This window comes from Phascolarctos cinereus, unplaced genomic scaffold, assembly GCF_003287225.1.
Source record: "Phascolarctos cinereus isolate Bilbo 61053 unplaced genomic scaffold, phaCin_HiC Scaffold_5;HRSCAF=322, whole genome shotgun sequence".
NCBI classification, from domain to species: domain Eukaryota; kingdom Metazoa; phylum Chordata; class Mammalia; order Diprotodontia; family Phascolarctidae; genus Phascolarctos; species Phascolarctos cinereus.
The window spans coordinates 370,494,429-370,510,430 of record NW_027555958.1 but is presented as its reverse complement, the minus strand read 5'-3'; the positions used below and the strand labels follow the sequence as shown (position 1 = coordinate 370,510,430).

General features: G+C 38.9%; 1 protein-coding gene across 1 annotated transcript in view; it reads left to right on the top strand.

Annotated features, from left to right (window-relative positions):
• Positions 1-16,002, top strand: part of HHAT (hedgehog acyltransferase) — a 475,631-nt gene that overhangs the window by 346,918 nt on the left and 112,711 nt on the right. Inside the window, exon 11 of the mRNA XM_021007864.2 lies at positions 14,299-14,443. Coding sequence (XP_020863523.1) covers positions 14,299-14,443 — 145 coding nt within the window. The remainder of the gene's footprint in view (positions 1-14,298; positions 14,444-16,002) is intronic.

Genomic DNA, 16,002 nt, shown 5'->3' with positions numbered 1-16,002 from the left:
AGGGCCAGGTTTCTGGAACCACTAGAAAACAGAATGGTTGGGGGAAATATGAAGTGAGGCGATCTAGGATGAAGGGGAGTTTATTATTATTGATAGAGTGGGGATTCCAAAACCCACAATGGACTGGGGTGGGGGGTGGGAATGGGGAAAGAGGATAGGGTTTGTAGAGATGTATGGCTGAGGGCACCTAAGTGGTGCAGTAGATAGAGCACTAGGCTTGGAATCAGCAGATTCAACTTCCTGAGTTCAAATCTGGTCTTAGACACTTGCAAGCTATGTGACCCTGGGCAAGTCACTTAGCCCTGTTGGCCTCTTTCCTACTTCTATAAAATGAGCTGGAAAAGGAAATGGCCAACCACTCTAGTATCTTTGCCAGGAAAACCCCAAATGGGATCACAAAGAATCAGATATGACTGAAACAACTGAACAACAACAAGAAGTTGGATATGGATGGCAGGCAAAGGGAGGCAGCAGAAGAAAAGGATCTTTGTCTTACAAAGGCGCAATTTTGATCACAGGGATATGGGGGCAAAAGGAGAGGGAGGGGAAGCGAAAGGGAATAAGCATTTATCTAACATCTGTTGTGTTCCAGGTATTGTCCTAGCACTTTATAAATAGTATCTCATTTGATCCTTATAACAACCCTACAAGGCAGGTGCTGATATTGTCCCCATTTTGTAGTTGATGAAACAGACAGAGATTAAATGACTTGCCTGTGGTCACACAGCTAGTAAGTATCTGAGGCTGGATTTGAACTCAGGTCTTTGAGATTCCAGGCCCAGTGCTATATCCACTGTGCCACCTAGCTGCCTTACCTAGAGGTGGTAAGTTTGCCAATTATTGCTTGGAGGAGGAACCATTTGGTCAGAGCTCTCACCATATTGAGAGCAACACCCATAACTTGTCAATCAAATACTGAGTGGTAGGGGAGAAGGAAAAATGGGGAGAGGAGGAAGTGAGTAAGGAAAATATTCTCATTGGGTCTCAGGTCAGTAAATACCTAGAGATTGAGTCCTTGTGGCCAGGCTGAAACCAAAGTCAGTTTTTTAGCTCTATTTCAAAATGAGTCAAACTCGGATGTCCCCCTACACGTAGAACAAACCCTTCCTTCCCTCAGCCCCATGTCTGAGTCCCTTTAGGGAGGTAGTGTGCCATATATCAAGATAAGGTCAAAGTGGATAAATGATTTAAACATAAAGGATTATATCCATAAGTTAATTAGGGGAGCATGGAAAAAGACATGTTAGATCTATGGATAAGGAAAGAGTTTATGACCAAACAAGAGACAGAGAGGATGACAGGAAATAAAGTAGATAATTTTGATTACTTGAAATTAAAAAGCTTTTGTGCAAACAAAATGAATGCAGCCAAAATTCAAAGGAAGAAAGGAAACTGGAAAAAATATTTTTGCAGCAAGTTTCACCGACAAAGGCCTCATTTCTTCAGTATGTAGACTGGGTCTGTATTCCAAAGAGATGTTTTAAAAAATGAAAAGGACCCACATGTACAAAAATATTTAAAGGAGCTCTTTTTGTGCTGTCAAAGAATTGAAAATCAAGGGGACGCCCATCAATTGGGGAATGACTAAACAAGTTGTGGTATATGATTGTGGTGGAATATTATTGTCCTATAAAAAAAATAGTGAGCAGTATGCTTTCAGAAAAAACCTAGAAAAACTTTTATGAACTTATGTAAAGTGAAATGAGCAGAATCAGAGCATTGTACACAGTGGTAGTAGTATTGTACAATAAGCAACTGTGAATAACTTAGCTATTCTTAGCAATACAATGGTCTAAGACAATTCCAAAGGACTTATGATGAAAAATACTTTCCACCTCTAGAGAAATAACAGATTGAGTCAAAATGCAGATTGAAGCATACTTTAAAAAATCTTTATTTTTCTTTCTTTTATGGTCTGGGTTTTCTTTCACAACATGACTAATATGGAAATGTTTTACACAATTGCACATGTATAACCTATTTCAAATTGCTTGCCTTCTCTGTGAGGAAAGTGAAGGAATGAGGGAAAGAATTTGGAACTCAAAATTTAAAAAAATATATATTAAAATTGCTTTTACATGTAATTTGAAATATATATATATATATTAAAAAATAAAAGCATAAAGGACTTAAAACAAGAAATTATAAGTAATATGGTTTCAGAAAAACCTGGGAAGACTTATATGAACTCATGCAAAGTGAAATGAGTAGAACCAGAACATTGTACCTAGTAAAAGCAATATTATAAGGATGATCAACTGTTAAAGACTTAGCTACTTTGTTCCAAAGGACCCATGGTGAAAAATACTATCCACTTCCAGAGAGAGAGAGAGAGAGAGAGAGACAGAGAGAGAGAGAGAGACAGAGAGAGAGACAGAGACAGAGAGAGAGAGAGAGACAGAGAGAGAGAGAGACAGACAGACAGAGAGAGACAGAGAGACAGAGAGAGAGACAGAGAGAGAGAGAGAGACAGAGAGAGAGACAGAGAGAGAGAGACAGAGAGACAGAGAGACAGAGACAGAGAGAGAGAGAGAGACAGAGAGAGAGAGAGAGAGACAGAGAGAGAGACAGAGAGAGAGAGACAGAGAGAGAGAAAATAAGAGGGAGAGCTGATGAACTCAATGCAGAATGAAGCATACTTTTTTCAACTTTCTTTTTCTTGTTTTTTGACTATGTTTTCTTTTGCAAGATGACTAATATGGAAATATGTTTTGCATGACTTCACGTATATAATCTATATCAAATTGCTTGCCTTCTGAAGGAGAGGGGGGACATGGGAGGGAGAGAGTATATTTGGAAGTCAATTTCAAAAAATGATGTTTAAATTGTAATTGGGAAATATTTAATGAAATAAAAATATCTTTAAAATGGAAAAAAAACCCCTAGTAATAGGGAAGTTCAGAAGAGGGGAAGATTTGAAGGGGGAAAGGGATGGATTCTTTGTTCAAATACCATCTCTAATAAATATTACCTGTGTGACCTTAGACAGCTTACTTAATCTCCCTGGGTTTCAGTTCCCTCATAAATAAAACAAAAGAATTGGATTAGTTGGGCTCTGAGTTCCTACCAGCTCTAGATTTATGATTCCTTTTAGTTCCTTTTTTTTCAAACTTCTGATCCCCTAGCACTTATGATCCATACCACTCATTTGGAAGTAATAGTATGCAGCATGTACTGCTCTATAATAGCATATAACAATAGTGGCAGCTATTGCTGATATTTTTAGTTACCTTTTTATGTTTGTTTTGTCTTGTCTCTCTAACTAGATGGGATGCAGCTCTTTCAGGGTAAGGATCATGTCTTATATATACTTGTATCCCATGTAGTTCCTTGCCTGTTATCTTGTGCATAACAAATGCTCACTATTTGTTGGTTGATTTTCTTCACAAAAGTGTTCACATAGGATTTCTTTACTTGTTAAGTTTTTTGATAAAAAAAAGTCCGTTTTCTCTCCCTCACCTCACCCTCAATAAAAAAAAAAAGAAAGAAAAACAAAACCTCTGTAAAATACACATGGTCAAGCAAAACATTTCCACGTTGGCCATGCCCCCAAAATATTTGTGTCATTCTGTACCCTGAGTCTATCACTTTTCTCTTTCAGAAGATGAGTGGAATGTATAAGTTCTCTGGATTCGTGTTTGGTTATTGCATTGATCAGAGTTCTGAAGTATTTCAAAGTTGTCTTTAAGATGTCATTATTAATGTATAAATTGTTCTCTTGGTCCTCCTTACTGCACTCTATATCAACTCATACAAGTATTTCCAGGTTTCTAAATAGCTTGCTTCCAGCCTTACTCCTGGTCATATGCTCTAAGGAGATCAAAGATAGAAAGAAATGTTCCATATTCACCAAAATATTCATAGCAGCAATTTTAGTGTTAGTAAAGAACTAGAAAAAAAGAGTGGTTACCCATAAGTTGGGTAATGGCTGAACCATCAGCTGGAGTAAATGAATGAATATTATTTTTAGTAAGTAATAAGGAACATAAGGAATGTAAAGAAACATGAGAGGATTTGTGTAAACCGATAGAGTGAAATAAACAGCCAAAAAAAGATATATTCAATGACTATAAGAATGTAAATAACAAGACCACTAAAAAAGTAAGTCAATCATTTAATTGGTCAGTCAATAAATAAGCATTTATTAAGGTCTGTTATGTGTAAAATTTTGTGCTAAGCACAGGGGATACAAAGACAGAAATATTAAATAGTCCTAGCCTTCAGTGCTTATATTCTGATGGAGGAAACAGCTTGGGCATATATAGAAATAATGACTGTTAATTAAAAAGCAGTAATGGTCTAGAGAAAAGATAATGAAACACACCTCCCTGCTTTGCCAAAAGGGAAGGGACTACTGGGGCAGAATGTTATGTATGGTATCAGATTCAGTCACTCTCTCAATTGTTTTGACTATCTTTCTTTGGTATAAGGGAGGACTCAACTTTGGAAGTAAGGTGAGATGGACAATATTAGGGACAAATATTATGCATTATCTATCTATAGTTATATGCACATATATACATATGTATATTACACATATAAAACAAAATAAGAGACATCAATAAAACTTATTTAAAATAAGTATATAGGAGCAGCTAGGTGGCACAGTGGACATAGCACCAGCCCTGAAGTCAGGAGGACCTGAGTTCAAATCCAACCTCAGACCAAACACTTGACGCCTACTAGCTGTGTGACCCTGGAAAGTCACTTACCCCCCAACTGCCTAATATTATATTACATGTAGTGTGTGTGTGTGTGTGTGTATATATATATATATATATACACTATATATACACACACACATACACACACACACACACACACACACATACACATAACTAGTTCTCTTGGTGCACTTAAGTGTTTATATTAACTACTAGCCCAATTGAAGAGAAAGGAGGTTAAGAAACTGCAGGCTAAAATATTAAAAGCTACCCTGTGTCTTATGCAAAACATCTGTTCTGAAAACAATTTTTATCATAACTAAATGAGTTGATAAGAAAATAGGATTCTTGTTACAAAATTTCAGTGTACACACAAGTTTTTTTGGAATGTAGCTATCTAGTAGAGTCAGGGACAGCTGTATGTGACTTTAGTTATAACTTAAATAAGGATATTTTTGTGCCTAAAGCAAGCTCCATAAGCTTCAGCTAGGACAAGCAGTTCATGCTTCTGTCATCAGTGTAGGGGGAGGGAGAGGATAACCCCAAGGGAGTAGATGAGACAAAGATCATAGGACATTGATGCAAGCCTTCCTCATTTGGGAGCAGAGCAGGGGAGGAGCTCACATCAGCCTACTATCTCATCGATTTTTCTATTTTAATCAATGATTCTTGCTAATTAGTTAAGCTCTTTTGTTTCTGTGTTACTGAAGGACTGAAAGTGCTCTATCAATGCCTTCTAAATTTGATAGCCTAGAGCAAAGCCCTGTTTACTCTGCTGAGTTATGGCTTTGACCATAGTACTTCTGCCAGTGTGACCAGAGCTTTCTTGTAACTGACTCCTTCCTGATTCTTCTGGTGTTTTTTTTATTAGTGGAAAGATAGAGTTCTAAAATCTGGATTTTGCTCCTTGTTAGCAAGTATAGTTTTGTCAGGAGGCAGATGAAACTCTTGGTTAAAATGAGGTCTTTGGAGTTCCTATTTCATTTATCACGACATCCTTTGTCCTGCATTAGAATGCATAACTGAGAGTTGGCTACATGTATCTTGGTTTCTATTTTAAGTCTTGTTCACTCCTTACAAGCTTTTTGGCTTCGGCTCTCTTATTCTTTCTTCTTTTTTTTTCTTTTAAATCAGCATACTCAGTTTCTACTGGTAAAAATTGGCTAGCAGTTCATCATTTCAGCACCAAAACAATCATTGTGAATGCTCTTTCAGTTTCATAGATTAGAGGATATTGTAAGTGGTTTTGATTGTCTCTTACAAACTGAACTCTTTTTCCCCATATAAAAGGAGGATGTTTGCAGGCTTTAAGCCATATTGCCATGTTTACAAGATATCAAGTGACCTTAGAGGTCATCCTAGTCCAATCCAGTCTTTTTACAGAGCAGGAAACTGACATCCAGAGACATTATATGATTTGTCTAAGATCACATGGATAGTAAGTGGCAGAGCTGAGATTTGAATCCGGGTTTTCTTGTTTCCGACCCAGATTCCTTTCCATGTTTCTACACTGCTTTATTGACATTGATAAAGAAAGCATCATGCATTTACCTCTGAAATTCTTGAAAGGAGATGTACCCTTTGTCTGTAATGTATTCAGAGAATGTGACAACAGGATTCAAAACCACAGAACCTTGGTTGTCATTCCAAACCTGATTTGAATCCCATCTCTGTCACTTGCTACCAGTGTGACTTTGGGCAGGTCACCTCTCTGGACCTCAGTTTCCTCACTTTTAAAATGAAGGGATTGGATTAGATGACATCTAGGGTCCCTTCCAGCTCTAAATTTATGATCTTGTGATCAAATATAGGATGAAAGCTATTAAGATGTCTCTTAGAGTTTCCTCCATAAATGGTTCCTCTCTGACTGGAAATCTCCAAGAAGTTCCTTGCACACTCTGTCCTGGAAAATACAATGGCACCTTGGACAATTCATTCTTTGCCACTCTCTAGTCCAGACAGTTTCTGCTGAGCTACTCCACGATGCCCAGAGGTATTGCTGCTACTACTGTAGAAAGCAGACTGATAGATTGGAACCTCCTCATTTTTAAAGGCTAGATGTACAGGAGCAGCTAGGTGGTGCAACAGATAGAGCACTGGACTTGGAATCAGGAAGACTAATCTTCCTAAATTCAAATCTGGCCTCAGACACTTACTAGCTGTGTGACCCTGAGCAAGTCACTTAACCCTGTTTGTCTCAGTTTCCTCATCTGTAAAATGGGCTGTAGAAGGAAATGGCAAACCACTCCAGTATTTCTGCCAAGAAAACCCCAAATGAGATCAATTGGACATGACTGAACAACAACAACAAACCTAGTAGTTCACTGCAATCTCAGACCTTGCCTTGCCTTTTAGGGCAGCTCGATGGCACAACGGATAGAGTGCCAGACCTGAAGTCAAGACAAGTTCAAATTGGCCTCAGACACTTGCTAGCTATGAAATCCTGGGCAAGTCATTTAACACTGTTGGCCTCAGTTTCCCAATCTGTAAAATAAGCTGGAGAAGGAAATGGCAACCACTCTAATATCTCTGCCAAGAAAACCCCCAAACGAGGTCACAAAGAGTGAAACAAATGAACATGTACAAGTTACACAAATATCAACATTTCCGTCCATTTCTTTTCATCATCCTTTTTCAAACCATGGCAACATCACACCCAGCCCAGTTGGGTGTTGAATTTTAATTCCTCTAAAAGTAGCCTTCCTTTGTATACTCAGCAGACATTCTTCAGTCCTCAAGAAATGGAATGAAATGTAACCCTTCAAGAAATGCACACTTCTTCAAGGACGTTTTCTGTTACTTGTTGCCTTGAGCCGGGGTTTCTTAACTGTTTTTTGTGTCCTAGACCCTTTTGGCAGTTTTGACAAGCCCATGGACCCCTCCATTCTCAGGGCAGTGTTTTTAAATAAAATTCAAGGATAACCAACAAAAGCAAGTATATTGAAACATAGTTATCAAAACGTGTTTTTAAAAGAGATTCTTGGACTTCAGTCTAAGGAGCTCTGCTTTACAAGATCATCTTCATGGGTTGATTTGTTTAGTTTAAAAAAGTCATAATCCCTTGGCCACCTTTTTAGTCATGAGCCTCCATGGACTCAGTTAAGTTAGTTCTCACATGAGAGCCAGACAGCTCCTCTCTAGGGACATACTTGAAGGCTTTCCAGATTGGCAGTACCTGACAGACTTATGACCTATGTTTCACCAGCAAAATCTTCAAGAATCTAGGGTTATTTTCATGCCACTGTGAGGCATCCATGGAGGACATTAGCAGGAGTTAATCATGTGTGCTTCTCTATAATTCATTTTACCTGAAGGTTCACAGATTTTCCTACTTGTATATATTTGTTACTTTTTTTGTTAAATATCCCCCAATTACATGTAATCTTTTAACAATAATTTTTTTAGAATTTGAGTTCCCAGATTCTCTCCCTCATTCATACTCCTTCCCCCTCCTTGAGAAGACAAGCAATTTGATGTAGATTATACATGTGAAGTCATGCAAAACATATTTTCATATTAGCCATGTTTCAAAAGAAAATAAAACAAAATAAAACAATAAAAATAAAGAAAGTTTTTTTTTAAAGTATGCTTCACTCTGCATTCAGAGTTCATCAGTTCTCTCTCTGGAGGTGGATAGCATTTTTCATTATGGGCCCTTTGGAATTGGCTTGGGTCATTACCTTGATCAAAGCAGCTAAGCCTTTCACAGTTGTTCATCATTACAATATTGTCATTACTGTGTACAGTGTTCTCCTGGTTCTGCTCACTTCACTTTGCATGAGTTCATATAAGCCTCCCCAGGTTTTTCTGAAATCATCTGGCTCATCATTTTTTATAGCACAGTAGTATTCCATCACAATCATATGTCACAGCTTGTTCATCCATTTCCCAATTGATGGGCATCATCTCCATTTCTAATTCTTTGCCACTACAAAAAAAAAGAGCTACTATAAATATTTTTGTAAAAATAGGGTTTTTTTCCCTTTTCTTTGATCTCTTTGGGATACAGAGCCAATAGTGGTATTGCTAAGCCAATAAGTATGTACAGTTTTATAGTCCTTTGGGCATAGTTACAGATTGTTCTCCAGAATGGTTGGAGTAGTTCACAACTCTACCAACAGTGCATCAGTGTCCCAATTTTTCCAGATCCCCTCCAGCATTTGTCATTTTCCATCATGTTAGTTAATCTGATAGGTGTGAGGTGGTATCTCAGAGTTGTTTTAGTTTTGTATTTCTCTAATTAGTAATGATTTAGAGCATTATTTTCATGTAAGTGTTAATAACCCCTGAAAACTACCCTCCTTTGACCATTTATCAACTGGAGAATGGCTTTAATTTCTACGAATTTGACTCAGTTCTCTATATATTTGAGAAGTGAGGCCTTTACCAGAGAAAATTTCCCCCAGTTTCCTGTTTCTTCTCTGTATTCTTTTTTCTTTCTTTCTTTTTTTCTTTGGCTAGGTAATGGGGTTAAGTGACTTGCCCAAGGTCACACAGATAATAAGTGTTATGTGTCTGAGGCTGAATTTGAACTCAGGTCCTCCTGACTCCAGGGCCGGTGCTCTATCCACTGTGCCACCTAGCTGCCCCTCTTCTCTGTATTCTTAAGGAACTCTTGGTCCCACTGCAGATACATACTAGCTGTGACTTTGGGGAATTTTTTGTGCCTCAGTATCCTCATCTCTAAAATGAGGAGATTGGATTAAATGCCTCTGAGTTCTCTGCAAGTTAATGATCTATGATTCTATGGTCCTATGAAATATAATCCCTTCTCAAATATCTGTGTGGGAATTTTCCATTTTGACTCCTTTCCTCTGTAAGTGAGGGCGCTTGGTGGTACACTGGATAGAGGGCTGGACTTGGAGTCAGGAAAACCTGAGTTTAAATCCCATCTCAGTCATGTGCTGTGTGACTCTGGTCAGGTCACCTAACCTCTTTAAGCCCAGTTTCCTCATCTGTAAAATGGGGATTACAATAGCCTCTACTTCATAGGGGTTCACAAAGAGCATCTGAGATAGCATCCGCAAAGCACTTTGCACATCTTAAATCACTCCATAAATAGTAGCTACTAATAAACTCAGGCAGGTTACCTCTGATGTTTCACATAGCTTACAATCACCTCCACCCACCCAGGTGGTGTGGATTCAGGGCACAGAAAACTAATTTTTTTTTTTAAGGGGAAGCCAATGAGTAGTCAACATTTGCTACAGATGATGCACAAGAGAATTTGCTAAAATGAAAACTTCTCTGAGAGCCTTGTTCTCTTATTTGGACTGAAGTCAGTTCAACAAGCAGTAATTAAGCACCTGCTATGTGCCAGGCATTGTGCTAGGCTTTGGTGATACAAATACAAACAACAACAGAAAAAAAGACTGATCCTGCCCTCATGGAGCTTACATTCTAATGAAGGAAGACAACACTTAAGAGAGAGCTGAAAGAGGGTAAAGGGACTTGAGTGGGGTATGGCAGAAAAAGAAGTCCAGAGAGGCAGGAGCAGAGCCCCTGGGAGATGACTGGGACGATCTTGGCTGCCCTGGGCACTTTTAAAAAATGGAGGTTCTGAGATGAACTGGCCAATGAGAGGAAGGGGATGCAAGGGGTACATGGAGTCTTCCAGGGTAAGAAAACTGCTGGGAAATGGTGGAGAAAGAAGTTTGGAGAGTCAGGAGTGAGTCCAGGAGAAGCTTGAAAGCTATCCCTTGAGTTGAGCCTTGAAGGGCACTGGATTTCCAAGAGCCAGAGTCATAGAAGGTATAGGGCACAACCTTTGGAAAGACATAGAGGCAGAAGATACCATGTTGCTTTGGGGAATTCTGTTAGAGAACCCTTTCTACATACAGTTAATCATGTGGGGTTGTGATCTTTTAACTGAGGAACCCACTGACAATTGAAGTATAGATGAAGAAGATTTAATGAAAGAACATTGGAGTTGGAAGCAGACAACCTGGGCTCTATGCTTGGCCATGCCATTTACTAGTTGTGTGACCTTGGGCAAGGAACTTCACTTCTGAGTCTCTGTTTCTTACTGGTAGTAATAAGAGTTGAGGGGGCAGCTAGGTGACACCAGTGGATAGAGCTCCAGCATTGGAGTCAGGAGAACCTGAGTTAAAATCTGGCCTCAGACACTTGACCCGTATTAGTAGTGTGACCCTGGCAAGTCACTTAACCTCATTGCCTAGCCAAAAAGCAAAAGAAAAAAAAAGAGTTGAATTAGATGACCTTCCAAAGTCCCTCCAGCTATGATCCAGTCTTTGATTCTGAAAAAAAAGAAGGAAGGGTTATCAGAGACCTCCATACTTTGAGGAGCCTTGAGCCCACGATTGTCCATCTGAACAGCCCACCATAGACTTGAAGACAAAACTAGGTTCTACCATGTCTTTACATTGTCCGCTTTCCTCTCTCCCTCCCTTTATTCATCAGGTCTCTGGATTAGTCTGGCATATTTGGAGAAAGCATGAGGACCTGAGGCATCTGGGAGCTGAGCCATATGAATTCCTTATGCTAGGCATGAAATTCTGAAGCATGGCTGGGCCAGGTGGGGTGATGCTGTCACAGATGCATCCTGATAGCCTCTGTTTACATTTAGTGATTACACATGTGGTGCCTGTGACCAGAACAGCTGTTGCTTAGAAATAAAAGCTTGGCTTTCTTTATGAATCCCAATGAATAATGTAAAAGGAGGAAGGGAAGGGAGTGAATTATAGTAAAGATATCTTCATGACTTCAAGTTCTGGGAAGTTTGCTTATGCAAGTCACCAGTGCAACTCCTCTTAGATTTGGAATGACTTTTCGTGTCCTTGTGGCCCCCAAACTCCACTCTCTCCTAAAGCTGATTTTGTGATTAGCATCTCCAAACTTACTAAGTTAGTTCTCTGATAGCAGATGTACAATCCAGTCACTGGGCCCATACTTGATACCTCGACAGGTTTGTAGGGTTGCTCCCACTTATGCTCTGCTGCAGGGTTCTTAATTTGATGATAAAGCATTGGAGTAGGACTTTAGTGTGGGGGGTGGGAGACAGGCTAGCTTAGTAGATAAGGTTCTCTCTTTAGAATCAAGAAGATCTAGGTTCAGATCTCCCTTCTGATATTTACTAATTGGATGACCATTGGCAAGTCACTCCCCTACTCTAGACCTCATTTCTTCATCCTAAAAGGGGTATATCAATATCAAGAACATCATAGTACAATGGAAAATGCTGCATTTGGAGTCAGAGGATTTGCATTTAAATCATATTTCCACCATTTACTACCTATGTGACCTTGGAAAAACTCTCTTGGCCTCAGTTTCCTCATCTGTATAATGAGGGGGTTAGTCTAGATGGAGTCAAAGATCTTCCAAATCTGTTCTAAATGTGTCTTGTGACATAAAGTATCTGCTTTATAGTTGCAGTGCTTAAATGAAATAACACATGTACAGTGCTTTGCAAATTTAAAATACATGGCATGGTGAATAGAGTACTAAGCTTGGAGTCAGAAAACCTTGATTTAATTGCATAGGAATGACATTCTAAGTCATAGGTTGCAGTTTATGTTAGTGGAGAGTTTCTACATCAAAATTATCCAACACTGATAAAAACCACAGTTTCTTGATGTGTTTATATCAAGGTCAGTTATAAAATGTAACAACAAACTGAGTTACTTATAATCAGAACAAAAAAAAATCATTCATCAAAGCACCTGTTTGTATATAATCTTCCATATGGCATTTCTTATATGCGAATGTGACATGTTCTCTGAGCTGTTTTTCTGGAAGTGGGAATGAGATCCATATTCTCTCATTTGTTCCCTATAGGATTTATGTTCCTTCCACATCTGAGGAGCAAGGCTGAGTAGAGTCGATCAGAATTATGATTTTGGCTTCATTAGCACCATATTCTCACTCAGTGAGCCATCTAACATAGATCACATGAGGCTATGCTAGTTACTGTAGAGAAAAATTTATTAGAACAGTTTTGGTTCCCTAGAGTTTGGAATTAGACACAGACATGTGGAGAAGCTAGAGGCGAAGTGGGAAAAAATAAGCTAAATAATAGACATGGCTAGGGTAAGTGTATTTTGAGGATGGAAAGCATTGGGGTAGTGAACTTGGAGACATTATCTCTGCTCCTCAGATTAATCCCAGAAGACTTATTGGAGGAGGTACAATTTTAATAGCCATTTGAATCAGTTGACTGCTGTGAGAGTAGGGACATTCCAAAAAGATTACACATATTAAGAGAAAAGGTCTGCAAAGAATTGTAAACAACTAGATGCCCATCAGTTAGGGAATGACTAAACAAAATGTGGCACATGAAGATAATGGAATATTATTGTGCTATGAGAAATTATAAAACGTGACAAATAGAGTGAAGCGTGGAAAGATTTCTAAGAACTGATGAAGGCTGAAGTAAGCAGAAGCAGGAAAACAGCATACACAATGACTACAACAATATAAAGGAAGAGCACTACCATCACCAAACAAATGGAACTGAATGTTGCAAAATTGTAAAGAACATGGTTGGCCCCAAAGAAGAGATATGAGAAGATAATTCCCCCTCCCCCTCTGCAGAAGTGAGAAGGTTCTTGGGGGAAAGGGAGAAGAGAACAAACCTGATTATATTATTATGATTTTATTAATTATCTGCTAGGTACCTGAAATTATGCTAAGTGCTTTACAAATATTAATCTCATTTAATCCTCACAACAACCCTGGAAAGTAGGCGCCGTTATTATCCCGTTTTACAGTCAGGAAACTCAGGCAGACATAGGTTAAGTGACTTGCCCAGGAGGCTGGTGCCTCCATGTCAATGCTGATTCTGTCCAACTGGTGTTTCTTGGGGGAATGATGTTGGGAAAATCCACTGGAACAGAATCTTCTTACAAGGTAAGTCACTGCAGCTTGGTAGCTTTGGATAGGACTTACTATTCAATTTTGAATTCTTTCAATTTGAACTCGGATCTTCTTGACTCCAGGCTCAGATCTCTATCCATTACTTGGGACATTGTATAACATGACTTCAGATTTTTTTTTCCAACATGTTGATTGATTTTAAATAATTTTTTTCCTCTCATTTTTCTTTAAAAAAATTCTTTGGTATATGGATTGACTCAGGGAAGAGGAAAAGATAGGGAATTTAGGCAATGTAAAAGCAAAAGATAGCATTACAAATCTTTTTTTTTAAAGGAAAGTTCTGTTTATAGAGGATCATAAAAGCTCTGTTTATAGAGGATCATAAAATTGAGAGGTAGAAGAATTCTAAGGAATCTAGTGTTACAAATAAGAAACTGAGGCCCAGGGAGTTAAAGTGAATTGCTAAAAATTGACAAGTAGTAAATAATGATACTTTTTAAAAAGCTGACATTTACAGCACTTTAAAATTTGCTAAGTACTTTATATACCTGACCTTGTTCCATCTTCATGACTGCCCTATAAGGTATAGGCAGTATTATATTATTTCCACAAAGAATGGCGAGACAGAGACTGATAGAGGTTACTAGTCTTGCCCAGCATCAGAGAGCTAGCAAGTAGCCATTCAATACCCGGTGCAGAGCGAGGATTTCAACCCAGCTTTCCTCACTGAAAATCTAGTGCTCTTGGGCCTTAGCGATTTTTACCTTTAGTAAGAAATATTTCCCTGGTTGTTTTGGGACAGGCCCAGCATCTGTCCCCGCAAGCTCGCCATCGACTGCATGCTACCCTGGCTGGTGCCTCCACATCAATGCTGATTCTGTCCAACCTGGTGTTTCTTGGGGGGAATGACGTTGGGAAAATCTACTGGAAAAGAATCTTCTTGCAAGGTAAGTCATGTGGCTTTGCAGCTTTGGATAGGACTCACTCTTCAATTTCTAAGCCAAGCCAGTATCTAGGATCTGTAGTGGGATCTTGAACTGGTGCTATGTTGTCAAGTTCATGAAGGACTTGTCAAATACTTTGATCAGGGCTGGAACTCCTTCTGCCTGAGTCTCAATATGGTTAAGTGACTTGTCCTTACTCATGTAGCCAATAACAGTCAGAGAGGGGATTTAAACTCAGATCTTCTTTACCTCAAGTCCCACATTCTAGTTTTTGTACCATGCATTGAAGAAATATGGTCTCTACATATGGTAGTCAAAAAAAGTCCATTGATCATCAATGAGCATGCATGCCATTCACTAAGTAGTAACACCAGTTTTCATGAGTCTAATTAGATATTTTCATTTAATGAGGCAGAAGTATGGTACAGTGGAAAAGGCAGTAGATTAGGAGTCAGAGGAGCTGGACTAAAATCTTAGCTTTGTCACTTCATAGATACTTAATCTAAGCCTCTAGGTTTAGATGATATAGTGGTTAGAGTGTGGGACCCAGAGTCAGGAAGGCCCTTAGCACCTGTCTGTCCCCAAGCAAATCACTTAATCTCTGTCTGACTCAGTTTCCTTATCCATAAAATGGGAGATAATAATAGCATTTACCTGCAACTTGATGTCAAGAATAATAGCACTTACCTCCAATTTTATGTCGTGAGCATAAAATGAGAAAATATTTGTGAAGCATTGTGCTAACATTAAAGTGCTGTATAAATGCTAGCTGTTGTAGATGATAATCATGAGCAAGTTACTTATCCTTTCTTGGCCTCAGTTTCTTAATTTGTAAAATGAAGGGGTTGTTCTAGGTGACTTCTGAGGCATCTTCTGGCTCAAAATCTATGATCCTATCATTTTAATGTCAAATAATATCTCAGATTCTCCTAGCCACAAATGTTTTTATACCACTTCTCCTATCCTTGCTATTACTTCTCTAATTTCCTTTTCTCTGCCAAGATGCCTCACTGTATGGGTAGGCCAGCCCACACTTGTGACTCCATCTTTGCTCCTCATTTCCTTGAAAACCCTCTTGGGGTTCTAGGAGGCCCCTAGAATCATTGCTCTCACATAGATCCCATTTTCAACACCGAGGTTCAAAGATCACCATCTCTGCCTGCCACGTGGATCCAATTTAATATCAGCTGGCTCCAAAGTTTTAGTCTCTTTAAAAAATTTTACTTTTTTCCCCCAATTAATAAATACCTGTTTGGCTGGGGCTCCTAGTTAACTGTATATTAAGTGGATCAGTTCAGCCTCTCCAGCTAAGCTAAGTGGGCAGCTGTGTGCTGACATAAAGGAGGTGTCTACTCAGAAGTTCTGGAAGTTCTGGTGAGAAAATCATGTCATTTGTTGATTGTCGTTTATTTATAGTCAAGATTTCTTCTCTGAGGCTGTGACTAATAGTTACAGCAGCTCCCTGAGGGAATTAGAACCATTCAGACATCATGCTGTTTTGCCCAGCTTCCCAAATTTTTAAGAGAACAGATTGACTTTCTCAGTTGCTAACCCTTCCCTCC